Source organism: Schistocerca americana, chromosome 2 (assembly GCF_021461395.2).
Source record: "Schistocerca americana isolate TAMUIC-IGC-003095 chromosome 2, iqSchAmer2.1, whole genome shotgun sequence".
NCBI classification, from domain to species: domain Eukaryota; kingdom Metazoa; phylum Arthropoda; class Insecta; order Orthoptera; family Acrididae; genus Schistocerca; species Schistocerca americana.
In genome coordinates this window covers 430,597,552-430,621,008 of record NC_060120.1, presented here as the reverse complement: position 1 = coordinate 430,621,008, position 23,457 = coordinate 430,597,552, and the positions used below count along the sequence as shown (strand labels likewise).

The 23,457-nt window shown below is 38.7% G+C and overlaps 1 protein-coding gene across 4 annotated transcripts in view; it reads right to left on the bottom strand.

The window, feature by feature from the left end:
• LOC124596154 (venom carboxylesterase-6-like) overlaps nt 1-23,457 on the bottom strand; it is a 224,883-nt gene that overhangs the window by 100,174 nt on the left and 101,252 nt on the right. For 2 of the 4 annotated variants that reach the window (XM_047135179.1, XM_047135180.1), the window contains 3 exons: nt 16,571-16,742; nt 16,286-16,468; nt 5,839-5,948 (listed from right to left, as the gene is read on the bottom strand). In XM_047135179.1, coding sequence (XP_046991135.1) covers nt 5,839-5,948; nt 16,286-16,468; nt 16,571-16,742 — 465 coding nt within the window. The remainder of the gene's footprint in view (nt 1-5,838; nt 5,949-16,285; nt 16,469-16,570; nt 16,743-23,457) is intronic. The other 2 variants (XM_047135182.1, XM_047135181.1) reach the window with 2 other exon arrangements.

Below are 23,457 nucleotides of genomic sequence, written 5' to 3'. Positions count from 1 at the left end.
TCTTCCGTTGCCCCTCCCTCTCCACAGTATTGTGATTGATTTACCTGGGCACATTCCACTTACTAGAATGACAGGTCATGTCTATAAGTTATTATTGTAAAAATTCAATATCTGAGCAGAGATATCCTTTAACATTTTGACAGTCTGTTTCTATCTCTATTTACTCTTTTAATATTTTATTTATTTATTCACGTGTTTATTCAGGTCAGATTAAAGCTTGCAGACCTCCTCTTGTATTAGACCTTACACTTCGCAGTCTACTATGTAGAAATATTTCTTGTTATCTGACAACTGAAGACAGTACATGAGAATTTATAAGTAGTTTATATTATCACAGTGTCCTTACTTATGATATAATCACTGTAATTTATGATGTGCTTTCAAGTTATAACATCTCAGATTTTTTTCTCACAAATTAATCACACAAAAACTGTGAAACTTGTGTGATTTTTCAACACAGTCTCCTTGCAGCTGTACATGTTTTTCTCAACAATGATGCATTGATTCCATGGCTACTGCAAACATGTCTTATGGAGTGTCTGGTTTGACCACTGAAAATCACTAAGTAATAGCTGCACGACTAGCGAATGTGCAACCACAGAGAGTGTCTTTTGTCATCTGAAACAGCCAAAAGTCGCTAGGAACTAGGTCAGGTGTGTAGGGAGCATGAGAAATCACTTCAGACTTGTTGTCACAGAGCAACTGCAGCATCATGTTAGCCCGGTGCACTGGTGCATTGTCTTCTTGAAAGAGCATACATGCAGTCTCTTCCAACTGTTTTTCATGCAATGCCGGAAGGAGCTTGTTCTTCAAAATATCTTGATAAGCTGCGCCTGTCACCACAGTGCCCTTTGGAATGCAATGAGTAAGGATTAACCCATTGCTGTCCCATGACATCACCACCATAATTTTTTCATCACTGGCACCTACCCAAAATTTTTTGGTGTCAGTGTGTGTGTATGCTTCCATTCAGCTGACTGTGCTTCATTTCATGGTTGAAAAACGTCACCCATGTCTCATCCATTGTCACAATTGATGAAAAGAAAGTCCCATATATGCTGTCATGATGATGATGATGATGGTGATGTTTCGTTTGTGGGGCACTCAGCTGCAATATCATCAGCACTTGTACTAAGTCCCAATTTGTACAAAGTCCAATTATTTACACAGTCCATTCAAGCCACTGTCATGAATGATTATGATGATGATGAAATGATGAGGACAACACAAACACCCAGTCCCCAGGCAGAGAAAAGCCACAACCCAGCCAGGAATCGAACCCGGGACCCCATGATCCAGAGGCAGCAACGTTAGCCACTAGACTATGAGCTGTGAACATGCTGTCATCATGTGTCAACATATGATACATATGATATGTAGTCATACATCAGTACTCATGGCACTCCACTGACAAGACACTTGTCTTCATGCAGGATTGCAGATCCCATGGAAATGCCAAATTGGGAAGCAATGTGTCAACTCATTCAGCAATCCTCCAAAACAGCTATCTCCAGTCACTTGATCCTGTTGTCAGATTGGCTGATGCCAGGTCAAGAATGCCTTGGTTTGTGGTCACATGATGGTCTGCCCTCTTTGAACTGTCATCCCCATGAATGCACATTAGATGTATCCATGGATTTATGACCACATGTCTCACTCAAATTAAGATGAATTTCAGATAGTGTCACACCATGAAAATTAAGAAAATTGATGATTACATGCTGTTGTTGTAATGAAAACGTCACCACTTTAGCTATCAAAAACTGCCTTCACTCTCACTGCTGCCATACAATGATGCCATCCCTGTCTCGCTTTCACAGTAAGTGCACATGTGTTTTTCTAAAACAAACTGTACATTTCTGTTTCCAGTCCTGAAGAAAAAAAATGCAGGTGTTATATCTTCAATGCACAACATACTACTCTATCTAGCGGTGGATTTGAAGACTGGCATACTGAGCATCCACAGGGCTCCAACTTCTTCAGGGCTCCACACACCACAACTTAACACTGTTATTTAGAGATCAATTTTTCTTCAAATTACTGATTGTGATGTAAGTCTAGTGTTTAATAAGTTTGCAAAAAAGAAAGAAGAAAAAAATATATGTAAATATTCAGACATTTGTACTTCGAAGAAATTTTATAAGTTTTATTCAAATTGCTATATAACTCATGTTATAGTAGCTCCCTTTTACAGCTTACACAAAGAAGGAGTGAGGCTGTTGAAAATCTAAGCAAAAGGAAAATTAGTTAGCCATGTTTATCTGCTCCATTTATTGATATTATTTCTCCATCTTGAAGGCTCTCTGATCTTTTTTCTGCCACCTTCATGGCTGGACTTCAGCATACTTTTGTTTCCATACTAAAAAAATGGCCACAAAACTCTGCCAGTACATCCCACTGAAATCTGATCGTGAGAAGCTGATAAAGTAGTTGGAAATATCTACATCTACAGCTTCACTCTGCAAGTTCCTGTACAGTGTGAGGAACTGTTACCTCCTCACTTATCTTTTCAAGTCAGAAATGGTGTTTGGAAAAAAGAACTGTTGGTAAGCCTCAGTGTGAACTCAAATCTCTCTAGTTTTACCTTCATGGTCTATTTACAAGCAATCTCTAGGAGGAAGTAAACTGCAGGTTGACTCTTCTAAGAACATATGCTCCTGAAATTTTAACAGTAAACAACACTGTGATGCACAAAGCTTCTGTTGCAGGTCTGCCACTGAAGTTAGATAAGTATCTCTGCGGTGTTTTTGTACTTGCTAAATGAATTCAGAGTGAAATGTGCAGCAATTCTTCGGATCATCTCTGTTCCATTTATGAATCATATCTGATAGTGGTTTCACACTCAGGAGCAATACTCAAATATCAATCTAACTAGGATTTTGTATGTTATATCCTTCATCAGTGAACCACAGTTCGTGAGGGCATTTCCAATAAATCTTAGTCTGGTATCATCTTTTTCTGCCTTTAGTTTCATTTGGTCATTGCACTTTACATCACTTTGTGTTCGTATTCTCAGATGTTTAATGGGTATGACTGTGTCCAGTGATTAACCACTAATAATGTAATCAGACAATAATGAATATTTTCACCTATTTATGCACCATACATTGCATTTGCTTATGTTGAGATTCAACTATCAGTCACTGCACAAATCACCGATCCTGTGTATGTCTCTCCAGTCTGCTACAATTTTCTTTGTGACTCATCAACATCTCACCCAGACAGACTAATGGAACTTCAAACATTATCTACTAGGTTGTTTATATGTACTGTGAGCAGTACTGTCCCCGTAACACTCCCTTACGGTAGACCCAAAGCTACTTTTATTACCTGAAGATTTTTGTGTGTTAAGAAAGCCATTCTGTGCACAGTTTTCTAGGAAATCTTCAATCCAATCCCAATGCCAGTCTGATATTCTACACACACACACACACACACACACACACACACACACACACACACACACACACACACACATATATTTTGTTCAACTGGTGACAACGTGGAACTGTATCAAACACCTACCAAGAGTAAATTAAGGAAGTATCAACTTGGGCAAGCTGGGTTTCACAACAATCTCATATGCATAATTCATGTTGATCCCTACAGAGGCAGTTTTCAATCTCCAGGAAAGTCATAATATATGAGACTAAAACACTTTTCAAAATTCTTCAACAGACTGACATCAGTTATGTATGCCAATAGTTGCGAGCATGTGTTTGACAACCCTTCTTATTAAGGAGGAATTGGTCATCACATTTTTCTAGTTATTTCTTAGTTCTTTCCTCCAGGGACATATGGCATACAGCTGCTGGAAGAGGAACAAGTTTGTTCACATAGTCTATGTACAATCATATAGTTATCTGATTTGCTACAGTCATCTTCTCCCTGTCAAATTATTTTAATGGTCTTTCATATCAATATAAATTTTTAATGGTCTTTTATATCAATATCTGTCATATTAATATTTGTGCAATGATTGAAAGTAGGGATCATAGTGTGAGCTTCATTAGTGAAATACTTAAAAAAAAAAAGGATGTAATATTTCAGCCTTCTCTCTCTGTAATCCTCTCATAAGAGCAAAATATTTTATAATTTTTTTCAGCTGGACTTATGATAATTAATTTCGTACTCTACATTAAAGGAATCAAGAAGTTTGGACCTGTTTGCAAGCAGGAGATCTTAGACGTTACACTCGTGAACCAGTTCTCTTTACACTCAATGCAGTTTTTGGATTTGTCATTTAGAACAGTATCACATGTACCCAAGCCCCTTATCAATCACCCCAGTCATTTGAGTCTTCTAGTCTATAGCTGATAAGTTGGAATCTGCTCCTAATACTACAACATGATTGTGATGTTTACATGGAACCTTTTCCAAGTTTTCACTACCCACAGTGTGACTGAATGCCACCTAGTGGCATTGTAAGCACATGTGTGACATGGAAAAAGTCTTAGTGATGTGCAGATGAAAGGGAAATCATTCTAGTAGTGATATAGACCACAAATGGAAAATTACTCTGATATAAGCGACTTTGACAAAGAGCAGATTGTTAAGGCTCTCCTCTTAGGAAGGACCAGTGTGAAAACAATTAAGTTGGTTGACCATTTCTGTGTTACTGTTTCAGAATCTATGGAAAGTGATTAAAGGACAGTGAAACTGCAATTAGGTGCCAAGGTGATGGGCATCCAAACCTCATCACAGAATGTGGAGGTCGGAGGCTTTTAAGTAGGATAGATGTAGTCTGAGGAAGATCTGATGACTGAGTACAAAGCTGCTGCAAGCACAAGTGCTTCAGAGCACACTGTTGAAAATGAGGTTCTGCAGCAGATGACCCTTAAGTGTCCACAAGCTGACCTAATGACATCATCAGTTGCACTTGTGATGGGTGTGAGTGAATTGATATTGGACTGTGGGTCAAAGAAATCAAGTCACCTGGTTAGATGAATCACGTTTCTTATTACATCAGGTCAATGGTCATGTCCACATATGCTATCATCCAGGGAAACAGCTGCTCAAAACATGCCTCACACCATGAACACAGGCCAGTGAGGGCAGTATTGTGCTGTTGGGGACATTTATCTTGGCTTTCGTGGGACCTGTGGTAATAACTGAAGGCACCATTACAACTGTGGACTACTTGAGCATTATTGTGGTCCACCAGCATCCTTTCTGCTTGATGTCTTCCCCAACAGTGGTGGTATCTTCCAGCAGGATAACTGTCCATGTCACAAAGCCAGAATTGTACGATAGTTGTTTGAGGAGCATGATAGTGAACTCATGTTGTAGTCTTGGCCACTAAATTCACATGATTAGAAGCCAATGGAACACATTTATGAATTATCAGACACCAACTATATCCCTATAAACCACTGGCCCACAATTTACAGGAACTTCTTGACCAGTACCTGAACACCTTGTACCACATACTTCCAACCAAAGACCTGTCTAATCCATACCATGCAAACTGCTGCTGTATTGCTTTCAAAAGGTGAATCAACACACTATTAAGCATGATGTCATAATGTTTTGGCTCGTCAGTGGATATTCCATTCAGAATTTAAAATTTCGCTGCTACTCATTTATTGTTTCAGCTAGCTTTCTGTTCCTATTGATTTCTGGGCATTATGATCTTTTATTCTGGGCCCATTTCATTGACACTCCTGTAGATAGCTAATAATACATTAATTTGTGAAATAAGGGAAAGGCAACCTCCCACCTTTAGTGGATTGATGCATGGAACACAAAACTGAAGCAGCATACACACTAGCTTTTGAGCATTCACTCTTTTTATAGCAATAGATACACACACAGTCACACAGACATTTAAATGCACACCTCCATGTCCATGGCAAGAGTCCTGCTGTGCCTTTCCCATACAGTATGTATTGCTCCATCCAGGAATTTCCTTGATTGTAATAATGTATTAACACTTTTTTTTCTCCAATCTGCAATGACATATGTTTCTTATCAGTCTTTACAAAAAAAAAAGAAAAAGCATGTGCACACTAAATGTACTCTTATTACCCTAGTAGCCATTTCATGCATGTACTGCATGCCTGACCTGTTTGATGACCCTACAACTCCTCACACAATAGTGGAAGTCCAGAAATCTGCATCCATGGTCATCACAAAAGCATATGGGCCTCTGGCTTAAGCCCTCCACTTGACTCCAAATAATAGGATCACAATCAGTTCTGGGAATGGTGCAGCTTCCACTGCATGTGTGGGAGAAACTGTCTTCATAAATTTAAACAGCAGACTGTAGAAATCGAGAAAGGTCTTTGAACCCATTTTGCTGTTCACTGGTCTACCACTGGACTACTACTGTATTGCCAAAATCTCCAAAGAACACATGGCAAGCTCTAAACTTTGCAAACATTGTATAAACATTATCTTCATAAAGTATCATAAAGTATATTTTGACAAATGTTCCAGTAATGTTAACACAAGCTTGGTTAAGTCGGATAAAAACAATACTGTAAGCGTAAGCAGATCTGGAAAACTTCACCTGATTGTGCTATATTTGGGTAAGTATAGAATACATTTACGGGCATTTAGAAACAAGCTATGCCACATAAACTACTGAGTGGTATAAAGAATTTAATGGACAATAAAATCAACTTTGAACACACACTTAAATCAGTATAACTGTAAAACTGATTTGTTCTATATCGTAGTGAGTGGTCACAATTGTTATCCACAGAACATGAGAGTAACTAACTATATGAATAATTTAAGAATTCTTTGGAGTAAAGGTAACAAACTCACTGAATAGTAGAGGTGTTGAATCATCAACAAGCAAATAAACAAAACTGGAAAATTTGCTAGCTTTCGGAAGAACCCTTTTTTGAGCCATAATGCACTTGCACCCTCACATAAGCATTGCGCTGTTGGAACATGTCCTGATATCACAGTTTGATGGGAATAAGAGGCTGTGTTGTGTGGTGTGGGTAAGGGGAGAAAGGAGGTGGAACACAAGAGAGAGGGTTAGGGAAGGGTGGCTGACGAGTGGCCCATGTTGTTGTAGCCTGCACAAGGCTAGGTATACCATGACCAATCTGATAGTGACTGGAATATGTTGGATGAAGAAAATATTGGCTCCCAAGTGGACAAAGGACAAGGTTTATTGTTAATGATCTAATGAACTCTTCACAGTGAGTTACAAGAAGAGATAACACTTGACACGAAAGCACACTTCTTCAGCAAGTTACAAAAAGAGAAAACGCTTCTCAAGTAACTGTTCATTAATCCTCAATTCCAAACTGATGTTCAGCTGGATGTGGAATGGGTGCTGGGTGCAGCAGGTGCAAAGCCTGGAGCATATGCTGAGCCATGGCTTGAAGGATGAGTGTATGCTCTGCTGATGAGACACTGGACATGGGCAGCATAAAGCCCAGATCAGAAGCTGAGCAGGTGATTGTGATCAAAAGGATGGGCCATTGGGCATAGCTGGCATAAAGCTCTGAGCATGAGTGAATGACGTCTGTTAATTGTTGAGCGGCATCTTAAATAGACAGGCAGAAGGATTTCTGTGTGGGCCACATGACCTGTTTTCAGCATATGAGGCACACATTTCTGGCAGCAAAACTGGCGCCTCATGTGGTGGCTCCCAGAGATACTGTGGTAACAAGGCAGCATGTTTTGACCATTGTTTAGGAAGTTTAGATACATGTGGAGTATCTACTGGCCCTTACTGACTTGCTGGCACTTAGGTTGATCCTGGGAGATGACTAGAGCCCGTGAGGCAATCCGTCATATGTTGATGTATGTCTGGTTGCTGAAATGCTTGGTGAAAGGCTGTACACATGGCACATGTCATCATCATCACACACTGCACAAACTCACTGGTGTTAGTGCCTGTGCCTGTCTCAAGTTCCTATCCTGTTTACCTTCTGCCTTCCTTCCATCTGTTAGTCACCCTTTCCATTTTTACACAAACATCAAGCATAAATCCAATAATACACAAAAAAATCCACTCAATAATAGGAATTATTTCTTAAAACAGGCCAGGGAAGAAATCAATAAAAGAAAATTACAACTGGCAGCAGTAGAAGTTGTTATTTAGCAGAAAAAACCATGGAATAAGTCAAGTTATAATTAAGAAGCAAAAGCAACCACTTCTGGCTACTTCTGTAATGTATATTAACAGTAAATTATGACTAGGGCTAATCTACTTGAACTTCTTGATTATTTTATAGATGTAGGTGGCAAGAAAAACAATAACTTTGAAGAAAGCCACAGTCCCTCCTTCTATATTACTCAGTTACTGTTTTCATCAAATACTTTAAAGAAGCATTTGTGTAATTTTTCACAGACCCTACCAGCTTTCCAAATACTGGCAAAGTCAAGATCTTTAAACACAAATATTAGAGTTAGTTAGAATTTATATTATAGAGTCAAAGTATTTTGATAAATTGTAGGAGTAGTGACTAATGAGGTACTCTTTTACTACATTTTAAAATATTTGGGTTTTCCAACTTCCTGCCTGATGTCCACTAGCAATCTGTTATAGACTTCTGCTCTAAACACTCTAAACACTAGAGAAAGATGCATGGTTTATGTGGACATTATTTGGTGAGATGGAAAACAAAACACAAGTGATGAAACACATTTCATGTAAGAAAGAGTCTCATATTTTAGGCTGATCTTTTTCTGTTCCTGTGTGTTTGCTATGATTAATTTGCTATGAAGACTTGTAGAAAATAAGTTCAAACATAGAAATAAAGTGTTTCTGCACCCATGTCCAAGTGACATATTTCCTTCTTCTGTACGAGGAACACATCCAGGAAGTTTGGCCGCATCTTTTTGTTATTTCCTATATAACAGTTTTGAGCTGAACACTGTAAATGGAGGAGCGACCATACATTACACTATTATTTCACAGATGGAAAGGAAGATGAAATGGTAGAATATAACATCCTGTTGACCATGAGGCACTACAGATGGATTACAAGCTCAGGTTGGAGAGGGCATGTAAAAGTTGGAGAGGACACATAAAAGACAGCTGCCTGTCTTCTTTTCCAGCAAGCCAGCAGATCAACCAGGAATTTGCATGAGAAATTTAGGGAAGTCATAAAAAAACACAGATATTGATGGTCAGAAGGGCAAGTGAGCCCTGCCCTCATGAACACAAGTCCAATATCATAACCACTGTGCCACAATTCTCAGTTTTTTCCAGATGGAGCAAATTAATAGAGCCAATAATTCCCAGTAATCAACAAATCTTGCTCTCTTTGTATCCACATAGATACTGTTGAAGGAATAATAAGTAGTTAAATGCTAGTCTTTCTGTTGTATCTTTTCACACAATATCTAAAGCAGCTGGACAAAAATATGGAAACACCATTAGCTGCAGGTTGTGCTGTTGCACTTGACCATGGTCATCTAATGCCCTCAATATATTTTTAAGTGTCAGTCATAGTTGGAGCATTGTTCTGTGTCGTCGTGAGTGCATTATGTCAGAGCTAAGTGGATTAAAACATGGACAAATTGTAGGTGCTCATATGGAGAGTGTTTTCATGACCAAGTTAGCTGAAATGTTTGATGTTGCAAGAGGCGCTGTATCAAGGATTCGTACTGCATAGAGGCAAAGCAGAAAAACAGCAACTGCTAAGTCACAACCTGGATGATGGTATGTGTTCAGTGATCATATCCAGTGGCTGTTGGAGAGGATTGTGACAAAAAAAATAAGGGGTTGGCAGCTACAAATGTCACTGCAGAACTGAATGTTATGATTGTAAACCCTGCCAGCATGAAAACAACATGAATAGAGCTACATAAGAATGGAATTGCAGAGTGAGCAGGGATTAAAACACCACACTTCAGTGATGCAAATGTCCATAACAGGAAAATGTGGTCCCAAAACCACAAAACCTGGAATATGGAGCAATGAAGGAAAATCATTTGACCCGGTGTGTCTTTTTTCACATTGTTCCCAACTTATGATTGAGTTTATGTCTAGTGTACACTGTCCCAAGCCTGCAATGCAGACTGCCTGCCGCCAAATTGAACCTGGTGGAGGTTTAGTGACAATTTGAGCAGCCATATCATGGTGTCCCGTGGGCCCCATGGTTACTCTGCAAGGACGCATTATTGCCAAGGATTATGTGACCACTTTGGCTGATCAGGTACTTCCCAAGGTACAATATTTGTTCCCCAGTGGTGATGTTGTATTCCAAGATTACAGAGCCTCTGTTGACATTCTCTTGCACCATGTAGGATTGGTTTTGTGAGCATGGGTATGAATTGCACCTCCACTGGCCACCTCAGTCACCACATTTAAATATAACAGACTCTTCATGGTCTGCTTTGGAGAGAATGGTACAGGGACACTATCCACCTCCATCACATCTTTACCTGAACTTGCCACTATTTTGTAGGAAGAATGGTATAAGATTTCACTTGAAAACCATACAGGATATATATTTATCCATTCTGAGATGACTGGAACCTGTTTTGAACGTCATTGGGTTTCCTACATCATGTTAGGCATAGCAATGTGTTGCATTTGTGATGTTTCCGTATTTCTGCCTGCTTCCTGGCATTGAGTTTCAGTATAGGAAGCTATGATGCAGCCACAATGCATCACTCATTCTGAAGCAAGGGTTAGTTGATCAGTCCTCCTATGTTATAAAGAACAGCAGCAAAATGTTCACTAAGTCTCTAAGGCTGAGCCTAACCAAAAAATTCCAAAACAAATCATTCAAATTGAATGTAATCCAATCTGATCACATACCCTCCTTAACGTTTTCAAATATTTTGTGTTTGAACTATGTATATGCACCCACCAGTATAACGCATCGCTCCTCTAGCTTTGCTACCAACAGCAGCTCAGAATTCTATGCTTGTTATGGGCATGCACAGTAAGCTCGTTTCCTTCACATGGCAGACTGGGGTTTCTACAGGGTGGATATGATTTTTGAAAGCTGGCATTTGATCTGTTTCTACTTCTCACCTGCAGGTGGATACAAGTCTAAGTGGAATGACAAGTTGTTCAGCAGTTCCATAAGAAATAGTATCACTTTGCATCGTCCATCATGCTAGCAGCAAGCCAGGCAGAATGAAAAACCATTAACTCTTAATTCAAGTGTTTATTTAAAACACAAAAAACAAGAAGACATTCATAATCCACAGGTATAAATGTAAATGCATCATTGGATGTCACTGTACAGTGATAGGAAACAGCCTATGTACACTATGTGATCACAAGTATGCAGACACCTGGCTGAAAATGACTTACAAGTTTGTGGCACCCTCCATCGGTAATGCTGGAAATAAGTATTGTGTGGGCCCACTCTTAGCCTTGATGACAGCTCGCACTCTCACAGGCATATGTCCAATCAGGTGCTGGAAGGTTTCTTGGGTGATGGCAGTCCATACTTCACGGAGGTGCACTGAGGAGAGGTATCAATGTCGGTTGGTGAGGCCGGACATGAAGTCAACATTCCAAAACATCCTACAGGTGTTCTATAGGATTCAGGTCAGGAATCTGTGTAGACCAGTCCATTACAGGGATATTATTGTCGTGTAACCACTCCACCCACAGTCCACCATTACGAACAGGTGCTTGATCGTGTTGAAAGATGCACTCGCCATCCCTAAATTGGTCTTCAACAGTGGGAAGCAAGAAGGTGCTTAAAACATCAATGTAGGATTGTGCTGTGATAGTGCCATGCAAAACAATGGGTGCAAGCCCCCTCCATGAAAAACACGGCCACACCATAACACCACCACCTCTGAATTTTACTGTTAGTACTACACACGCTGGCAGATGACGTTCACTGGCCATCCGCCATACCCACACCCTGCCATCGGATCGCCACATTGTGTACCGCAATACGCCACTCCACACAACATTTTTCCACTGTTCAATCATCCAATGTTTACACTTCTTACATTAAGCGAGGCGTCATTTGCCATTTACCGGCATGATGTGGGGCTTATGAACAGCTGTTCAACCATGAAATCCAAGTTTCCTCACCTCCTGCCTAACTGTCATAGTACTTTCCGTGGATCCTGGTGCAGTTTGGAAGTCCTGTGTGATCCTCTGGATAGATGTCTGCCTATTACACATTACGACCCTCTTCAAACGTCGGCAGTCTCCGTCAGTCAGCAGACGAGGTCAGCCTTTATGCTTTTGTGCTGTACATGTCCCTTTATATTTTCCCTTCACTATCACATCGGAAACAGTGGACACAGGGTTGTTTAGGAGAAGGGAAATCTCACGTACAGGTGTATGACACAAGTGACACCCAATCACCTAACCACGTTCAAAGTCCATGAGTTCCACGGAGAGCCCCTGTCTGCTCTCTCACAATGTCTAATGACTACTGAGGTCACTGATATGGAATAACTGGCTGTAGGTGGCAGCACAATGCACCTAATATTAAAAACGTATGTTTTTGGGGGTGTCCAGATACTTTTGGTCACATAATGTATTTTTACTGTTCCTCTGATTAAAATTTTGTACCCGTACTTATTTCAAATGTTGGTAGTTCCACAAGGTATCTGTAGGTTTCCACATTAACAATACTAGATGTGCTTATGGTGAAACCTGTAGTTAAAATGTAGTAATAAGTAGTAGTAGTAGCAGTAGTGATTAACTGATTAGTGAAGTATACTTCAGTGTGCCCTGCTACATGTGAGGTGTCATTGTCAATTTGTCTTGTAATTGTGTTATTGAAAGGAAAATTTTAAGTTGTTTAATATTTAAACCATAATCTTGTAATGTATGGTGTTGCTTAATAGCTCAAACTGCCATGGATGTGTCTATTTCATCACAAGATCCACTGAATTTTTTAACTGAAAATCCTGCATTCTTCTCTCATCTTTCTTTGCAAGATAAACTCCTGGTGAAAGAATAAAAAACAACCCCAAATCCGTCTATTAAAAAATCTTATGGAAAATTCATATGATTTTCCAAACACAATGGTGCAATTCAAAGCCTTGGTTAAGTCACAGAGTAGAAAGGAAAAAACTTTTTCGTTTTGACCATGTACTATTTTGAATGGATAATTATGATTCTCAATGGCATAAGTGGGGAGTAGCTGAAGACAGTCTTCAAAATTTGCTTTCAGAAGTTAAAAAGTCTGAATGTTTCATTTCAAACATCACAGCAGCTGTTAAATAAATCAGCTACACACAGTAAGAATTCACCATGCTCTTTCAGAAGCAACACCCCTGGAAGCTTTGAAACATAATGAGAAGGTTGATCAAAACAGAAGTATAATGAAGAGACTTATTTCAACTATCTGTTTTTAGCATGACAAGAGTTACCTCTTCAAAGTCATGATGAATCTGAGGTGTCAGCAAAGAAAGGGAATTATTTCAAACTTTTTGATTTCTCGGCAGAGGAAGAACCATACATGAAATATCATTTAGCATCTGATGGTGTATTTAGAGGCACTTCCTCTGACACACAGAATAAATTCACAGTTTGCATTAGAGATGTTTTTAAAGAGCTCTTTTTAAACAATGGATTTCTCAACTAGAAGTCAAATAACAAATTAGGATTGTGATGTTGAAAGGAGATTCATAAAATATATGGAAAGATAAAAAATCTACTCACCAAGCAGCTGCAGAACACACACATAAAAAAAGGTTACAAGCAGGTAAGCTTTCAGAGCCAGTGACCAGGCAGAAGGTTTGAAGGGGAAGAGGGTGAAGGAGGAGGACTGGAAGGATCTAGGAAAAGAGGTGGATTTCAAAAAAATCACACAGAACCATGGGTCAGGGGAGACTTACAGGACGGGATGAGAAGGAAAGACTGATTGTTGGGGACAGCACTGGAGGAGATTCATACGGTTCTACAACATATCTAAAGACTGGAGTGCATAGCCACTGTTCTGTTGCAAGTGATAAGCTGTTGGAATATTGATAAAAGGAAATTAGTTTCGCAAAAATGTGACGGCTGCAGTGTAATGGCAGCGAAAAATTATGGTGTCCATTTTACTGTGAAACAAGCATATCGTTATGCTCTCTTTATCCATTGCTATGCACATTAGTTAAACCTAGTCCTCCTATGCCTGTAAAAAAATTACAAAATTAAAATTTTTGTGGCAAACCTATCATGATTTCACGCATTTTTAGCCGTTCTGGTAAAGAGACGAACCTTTGAGGGAAAAGGGATTTAAAATACCAAATCCTTGTGAAATAAAGTGGAATTTTCATTCATGTGTGTACAAACCATTAAGGTCAATTCACATTGTTCATCATGGCACCGTCACATCACAGCACCATCACATCACTGTACATTTGCACTGTCCATCACGGCATGGCACGTCAAGTTAATTCAAGTCACATGATCTCAAGTCACATGGCTGTCCTCAACTGATTTTTCACAGGGATAGCAGTCTTCACAAGATGATTTTCAATTGTTTTCACACACAAAGAACACATACAAAATGTGGTAGCATTTATATGTGGATGCTATAGTCCACATTTGTATAAAAATGACATTTATTGGAATCAAATGGTTTGCAGCTTGCAGGAATAGCTTGTCATTAGAGAAGGAAGACAGCACTGCAAAACAACGCAAACAAGAGTGTGAATCCCAGAAATCTCATTTCACACACTATAAAAGGATCTCAAGGAAGAGGAATCTGCATTTTATATTTTAGAAAGGTGAAGCACCAGTGTTTTTCTTTTGTTACATCAAATTGCTCCCAGAATTACTAAAAGGAGCACAATATTACGAGATGTCATCACGTACCATGAAAAATTGGTCTGTTTAAGGTTAAGTTTAGTTACCATGCAGTAGAAATTTTTATGCAATGGCCGTATCTCCCTCAACACCTTTCCTTTCACGATGTATAGGTTTTCTTCCCATCTTGTATTTGGCTTTTAACAGTTCAAGTGCCTTATTTGTCGGCTAGTGAAACCACATAAATATAGACAATTTTTCAAACTTCCTGGCAGATTAAAACTGTGTCCCAGACCGAGACTCGAACTCAGGACCTTTGCCTTTCACGGGCAAGTGCTCTGCCAAATGAGCTACCCAAGCACGACTCACGCCCCATCCTCACAGCTTTACTTCTGCCAGTACCTTGTCTCCTACCTTCAAAACTTTGCAGAAGCTCTCGTGCGAACCTTGCAGAACTAGGACTCCTGAAAGAAAGGATACTGCGGAGACATGGCTTAGCCACAGCGTGGGGGATGTTTCCAGAATGAGATTTTCACTCTGCAGCGGAGTGTGCGCTGATATGAAGTAGAGCTGATACGAAGTGGAGCACTTGCCTGCGAAAGGCAAAGGTCCTGAGTTCGCGTCTCAGTCCGGCACACAGTTTTAACCTGCCAGGAAGTTTCATATCAGCACACACTCTGCTGCAGAGTGAAAATCTCATTCTGGAAACACCCCCCAGGCTGTGGCTAAGCCATTTCCCAGCTCATGTGTCAAGATGTAAAATGTATTATATTAATGTCTGCTGACTCAGTTTTTCAAGTGGTCTGAGGAGCATAGTTGAATAGCACAGCATGGATTTGATACAAGGGACACAACAGCATCTTCACAGTCCAGGAGTCGTCAGCTGGCATCCATAATATGTGTTGCAATGAAGAACAGAGCTATGGTTCAAATGGCTCTGAGCACTATGGGACTTAACTTCTGAGGTCATCAGTCGACAGAGCTATGTTATACATTATAAGTTACCAGAAACAGTCCAGGAGTCATCGCGGTCATCCTTAGAGTGTGCAGCAAAGAAGAACAAAACTGTGCTTTATACTACAGGTTGCCTGAAACAAACTGTGTGTAAATCAAGGTACATTATACAATAGGGACTTACCAAACGAAGCAGTGCAGCAATTAAGATGCTGACCTCATACTCACAAGGATGGAATTACTCTGCCTGGTCATACTGATTTGGGTTTTCCATGGTTTTCCTAGATCATTAATGCAAATGTGAGGATGGTTCCTTAATCTAGGCCACCTATCCCTTCCATGTGTCCTATCCATATAAACTACCTGTCCTATCCTCATAAAGCATGTTATGTATTGAATGTGTTGTATATCTTGGCCTACTGATATGTATTGTATTATCTTGACAAATCTTATACCATTGTCTGAGATGGTCCTTAGATAAATGAAACAAATGGATAAAATGTAGATGTAGACTGAAGCTGCCTTCAGAGTAATTAATCAAAAGCATTTTGAAAGCTGAAAACCAATTCTGACCCTTTAGTCGACATGTTAAATTTGAAAATTCTATTGTCGAATGCTCTTACTCTACTTGTGGAAGCAAGATTTTTAATTTATTGTCTTCAAATAATGGAAGGATATAACGCTCACATACATTCACAAACTGTTCAATAGTTTCTTCATACAATGAATGTTCTCCAAAATAAAAAGTTTTGATTTCTTTGGCAACTTCATGTGCTAAATCGCTACTATTATCAATATTCATATCCAGCGGTATCAACCTTTTGAAGTCATTTTCAATTTCTTCCCTTACTTTCACATTCTGAATAACATCTGTAAAAGAGAAAAATATTCTGTATAACTTCTTTAGAAAACAATATTTATATTGGACACAAAAATTAAATGAAAAAATGGTAATTCAGTTCATTTTCCTACCTTTAGCAAAGGCTATTCCCTCATGTGAATTCAGACCAACAATGAAAGGAACTTCAGAAAATGAACACCTTTTTATCAAGATCTTTGGTTCATCAGGAAGTACTGCATTGTAACCAGCAACCTTTGGTTCCACACATGGGACAAATGGGAAAAGTACATCTCTCCGTTTCTCCTGTTTTAGGTAAAAGTTTACTTCATTAGAAAAAATATCCCATAATATTAATCAAAACCTTTATAAAGATGCAACACTGGCACGCGCGCGCAAGCTTGTGTGAATATGTGTGCGTTTTCTATTTTAGAGGAAGGTCTTTTGGCCCAAAGCTCAGATGTCTAGCTCTCCTTTGATTGTGCCTGTCTCTAACTTAACCATCTCCTCTCTATGGTGAGTAGCAATCTATCCTTTTCATAAAATTGTTCTTACAAAGATACTGTTTAAAAATACAAAATGTGCTGTGAGAGTAAAGTGATCTACATTATTAAGTTTACTGAATAATTAGACACAAAGTATTGATCTATTGTTTAAATGAAAACCAAATATAATTCACACAGACACAGTTTATCTGAATAATTTAAGGATTATAATACTATGATTAAATATAATACAGGGGACTTGGTACAGGATTAAAGACAACATATAAGATCAACAGCAAAACCTGCACAAAATGTTTTATTACTTGCACAATTTCAAAATGTCTCCCTCAACCTGGCCTTACATATCTGTCCTACCTGACACATACTTCTGCTCAGAAGTTTTGATAAATAATATTTCATATTAAATAGCAATGTGGAATTTAATCTTAAGAGATTCAAATGTCATTCCTTGTGATAATTTCAATACTTAACCATTTTTTGCAACTGATTTTCATGTTTAACTTGTCCACCTAATAATTTAGGTATTTATTAAGTAATCACCTATAAATATGTTGTATGTTTCTGTACTGCTTGCCTTTGTAATTGCAGTGGGAATAACACAATGAAACACTTGTTGTACATAATAAGTAACATTTTCAAATTGTTTCTTTGATCTCAATCTTTCAAAAAATTAATATTAAAATCTCTGCAACCTCATTACATCTGTCTGTACTTACTTGGAGATTTGTTTAAACATTTAAGGTCATAAGAATCATGTACGCACACACAATGTCACCACATCACAAAGTCTGCATATCAAAACCATTATTAATGTTAAGATTTAGTGTGTTTTCAATAAGAGTTTTTCAAAGTCTTTCACTTAACTAAGATGATACAATTAATGATGCTCATACTTTAAAAAGCATTTTCAGATAAAAATAATCCTTACAAAAGAGTAAATATAGTATTCCTGACTTAATCTTCAAGTCAGCTTTTGCTGGCAACAGAGCTTTTCACTGCTGTAAAGTGTGCTACATTGTTAGAAAGAAGTAGGGTTTCAGCCAAAATACCTTCTTTTGAATTAGGCAACCTACACACACGTTCACACAAATGTAACTCACACACACATGACCACTGTACCTGGCTACTGAGGCATCAGCAGCCAGAGACAGTGGTCATGTGAGTGTGAGCTACATTTGTGTGAACGTGTGTGTGTATGTCGTCTAATTCAGAAGATGGCCTTTTGGCCGAAAGTTCACTTGTTTAGCAACAGAAAGCTCTTGGTGAAAAATCAATCATGGAACAAATAAAGGAAACAATTCACTGTATAGTTGAAATCTGGAATAGTCGAGAGGCACATAAACATTACCGTATTTACTCGAATCTAAGCCGCACTCGAATCAAAGCCGCACCTGAAAAATGAGTCTCGAAATCGGGGAAAAAAAATTTTCCCGGATCTAAGCCGCTCCTGAAATTTGAGACTCGAAATTCAAGGTGAGAGAAAAGTTTTAGACTGCCCCGCCAAATCGAAACAAAGTTGGTCCATTGCAATGTGAAACACAATTGAGGTCGAATGGATGAAGATACAGCTACAGTAGTTTGGTTCGAGTCGTAAGCTTGACAGTTAAGCTTTAGCAGGTAGCCATTGCGTGTCAGGCGCTTTCTTTTTCGCGTGCTTCGTCTGGTTTGAATCGATTGCTTATTTTGCTTTGATCTGATAAGTGTCGTTCTCTTTGTTATAGGGGTTTACGTCACTCTAAGCTGAAAATGCATTATTGTACTGCGTCACGCATTGTTTGTTGCATTCTGATAATGAGTGTTCACGACCTGTCGCCGCTCGCGGCATGGCTTGCTTTTGTGCGCGCTACCGCGGCTTACAATAAAAAAAAAAAAAAAAAAAGAGAGGAATTGTCTCATAAGCGAAAGAATGGCATGATACTGCTATTTGTTGTTACTTACACTGCTGCTTTCTTTGATAATGATCAACAAGAACCAAATAACAGACTGCGTATGATAGAAGATGTTCTGAACAAGAGTTTAGCAAAAATTTTTCTCCGTTTGAAAATCTTTGCAGATGCCTCTTTAGTACATTACATTCTGCACAGAAATTAGAGTCATCTTATATTTAAGAATCTAGTCAGTTGCCATGCTTTATTTCTGACTGTATCACTATTCAACATAAGAATAATAATGAATATAAACATGACATGATATGCATATTCTTCCGCGTCTGCTGTTGTCTCACTCTAGTTTCGTAGTTTATTAGACAGACAGGATTTAAATGAGATAGCAGCAAACACGAAAGAATACATGGCATAATGTTTACATTCTTCTATCTTTTCTATTAATTTATTTACTGACGCAGAGGTTTTGGCGCAAGTATTTATCTTTGTGCTTGCAAAGCATACCTGTGTTGCGCTACATGTATTTGATGGCAGAAGTTAGTTGTGGCGACACCTACCAACATTTTTCAGAACTTCCGCTTACTCTGCACTCAATTCTAAGCCGCAGGCGGTTTTTTGGATTACAAAAACCGGAAAAAAGTGCGGCTTTGATTCGAGTAAATACGGTATGTGAATTTTACAACTCACAAAGGAACCTCCCCATCGCACCCCCCTCAGATTTAGTTATAAGTTGGCACAGTGGATAGGCCTTGAAAAACTGAAAGCAGATCAATTGAGAAAACAGGAAGAAGTTGTGTGGAACTGTGAAAAAATAAGCAAAATATACAAACTGAGTAGTTCATGGGAAGATAGACAACATCAAGGACAGTGAGACCGCAGGAGCGCCGTGGTCTCGTGGTAACGTGAGCAGCTGCGGAACGAAAGGTCCTTGGTTCAAATCTTCCATCAAGTGAAAAGTTTAATTTTTTATTTTCAGTTTATGTGACAAACTCTTATGTTTTCATCACTTTTTTGGGAGTGATTATCACATCCACAAGAAAACCTAAATCAGGCAAGGTAGAAGAATCTTTTTACCCATTCGCCAAGTGTACAAGTTAGGTGGGTCGACAACATATTCCTGTCATGTGACGCACATGCCGTCACCAGTGTCGTATAGAATATAGCAGATGTGTTTTTCTGTCGAGGAATCGGTTGACCTATGACCGTGCAATCAAATGTTTTCGGTTCCCATTGGAGAGGCACGTCCTTTCGTCTATTAATCGCACAGTTTTGTGATGCGGTCACAAAACATAGACACTAAACTTATTACAGTGAACAGAGATGTCAATGAACGAACGGACAGATAATAACTATGCAAAAATAAAGAAAGTAAAATTTTCACTCGAGGGAAGACTAGAACCAAGGACCTCTCGTTCAGCAGCCGCTCACGCTACCACGGGACCACAGCGCTCCTGAGCTCACATTGTCCATGATGTTGCCTATGTGCCCCATGGACTACTCAGTTTGTAAATTTTGCTTATTTTTTCACAGTTCCACACAACTTCTTCCTGTTTTCTCAATTGTTCTGTGTTCAGTTTATCAAGGCCTATCCACTGTGCCAACTTATAACTAAATCTGAGGGGGGTGCGATGAGGAGGTTCCCTTGTCAGTGCCTCAACTATATGGTGAGTTGTTACCTTTACTCCTCCCTTTATTTCTGGCCATACTGTGCCTTTACTATACCCATGTTTAGTGCTAAAACAATATTCTGTGATGTAACAAACACGAAATTAACACCAGCACTATAGGTACGCACAATGCTTGCAGCAGCAGATTTATTAATACTATAACACATAACAATACAACAACAGAGACAGAATCCCATGTTCTATAAATGTTTAGATGGTATAAATTCAAGAGCTAGAGATGTTAATAAATTAAACAGTGCTATTTTCTGCACGCTGAATGGATAAAATGATTTTTAAAAGTACTTTTACTGTAAAACCATCATAATACGTTTAAAATCTACCATAATTCCAATTAACCATGAGACAGGTACTCGAAACCACTAGATTTAGTCGGAAAACCACTAACTTGGCAGTATTGGCACAGCGACAATGCACAAACACAACTCAAAACAGAGCACAAAATTGAGCACTATGCATATACATTGTACAAACTGTGCAGGAAAGAGGAAAAAGTACAATCTACAACATGTCATGCGCGACTTCCTGATTTCTACAAACTTTGAGAAGTACATCGATTAAAAAGACTAATAAGCAAAGGACTTTCCACAATTGCCCAAAAATTGAAATGATCAGTTTTCAAAACAACCATCTTAGGTTTGAAGATCATTAGCTAAAAATCAAGAGAAATAATGGAAGAATCAGAAGGTGGGAGAAAAATCTGAAAATCAGGAGTCTCCTGCCTAAATCAGGAGAGTTGGCACATATGTAGTATCAGGGGAAGAACAGTGGTTGTCAATAGATGTTTATGTCAAGTTTCAGAAGACATGTGCAATGAAGAAGGGATTAATGAAATCAACCCCCTCATCTAAAGAGGAAGCAAGAAAAACAGAAACATATGGAAAGCAGGGTAGCAAGGCTGATTCTCCTTCACTGAAAAACCATTGGTAAGTTTTCATAGTGAACACCAAAACATGACATTAGAAATGGATAGATTACAAAAGCTGGGCAAGGGTCTGTCGAAAATGCCAAAGTCTGTCGGTCACTTTTGAGTGCCACTCTGTTGGCCAGGTTTTCCATCTCACCTGACATTCCTGCTCTCATCGCTTATGTTTCAAAGCATTATTGGAATACCCTTTTAATGGCCTAATGCATCACCAAAATGGAAGGGTAAAAAAAAAAAAATGCAGTCACTGAAAATAAAATCCAATTACCGTCAGTGCGGTGTTGTGCACCCTTTAGGAAAGTATGCATCATTTAACAGCCGTAGCACTTCACTTACTATGGACTGACAAAAAAGATGAATGTCCTCTTGACCACCACAACTGCCTTGGAGTGTTTAGCTCCTTCCACATTGCTGATTATGGCTTTTTTTCCAGGTTGCTGAGAGTGAAAGACTTGCTGTATACTATGCAATAAGCCTGGAATTCTGATGTCTTGTGGGCCCTGATGCCCTCAAATCTCCAGTCACACAGCCATTTGGCATTGAATTTCACCTTGCTTGTTTTCACCATGACATACTACTAGGAAATTGTGAGAGTTGCCACATGGCTGATGACAAAAGGTTGTTGACAACACTCCTGCTGGTGTGCTTTCAAAGGTGAGATGCCACACAAAAAATGGATTTTCCCAACGAGCCACGGATATTTTCGTTAGATTCTTTGATACCTGCAGCCCCTGTTTGTGTGTTTTTGGAGGCCCAACCATGAGATTGTGTCTGCAGAATGAGAGAATAAAACATTCACAGTGTCCCTCATGCCTCATAAATGGTCCGAGTTATCGAAATGAGATTTTGGCAAATGATAGCACAGAAATGTTTGAGTATTTTTCTATGTGACAAGCAGGTGGAATTTTCTTATCTACCACATTATACAAGTAACTGTAGACTTATGTAATGAATAGATGTAATTTTTTTAAGTCTTTGATAGCTGCTGAAATGAGAATTAGCGTGGTTTTGCAACAAGATAAGATAAGAAATTACATGTTTGTTTTTATACCGAAAATGTGATTTTTCATAAACTTTTGACCTGAACTGACCACATTTCCTTGTTTAATAAAATACTGTTTCAGGAGTCTGTCACCACTGCAAGTGCATTAAGATGTTGGTGAGGTGACATTGTGCAAACTCCACTTTGTTTTGTCAAAGGAAGTGAATTTTAACAAGGAAACAAGAGAAATGTAGCTGTTACTTGAAACTTGCCACTTCTTAGTGAGTAGTTTTCAAGAGACAGCAGGTTTTAGTTGCTACAAATATAACAAAGGGGCTGGACCAATGACCATATCAAAAAACATACAACTGTATCATTAAATACCTTGTTTGTGAAAACTTACACATGGACATTAACAAACAAGAATGTAAAAAACAGGTCATACAAATAGATGGCTGAAAAATATGGACACAGTATTCCAACTGTGGATCACAGTGTTGTTAGGAAAACTAAGCTATAAAATTTGAAATGAAGTTTCAGAAAAAAATCTTCGCTTGTGTGATCATATTTTCTGTAGCTGCTTTATAATAAATGAAGGTATTTTAAATCTGTCTTTGCAGCTGTGATACACAAAACAATAGTGTCAGCTGAGTAAATATCTAAAAAAATTTTGTAAGCAGATCGTTTTTCCTGATGTGAGCAAAAATCTTAAGTACTAACATCAACATCTTTGGTGACAAACTATTTTTAGATGGAGAAAGCAAGTCAAAAGGCCACTGATGTTATTTGATTTCAGTACAATAAAATACATTTGGCGGCAAAAATATGCATTTCCTTGGAGTCACAAGACAGATTTAAAATATCTTCATTGATTTCAGAAATAACCTCAGAAAAAAGTAGGCCTCATGGAAGAATTGTACAGGATGGTGAAGAGCTACATAAACCAACACTACAGGTGACTGTTAATAAAATGTTGATTCTATTATATTCATTATTGTTGGTTATTACTCACTGTGTTGTCTATTATTTTGCAGGTATTG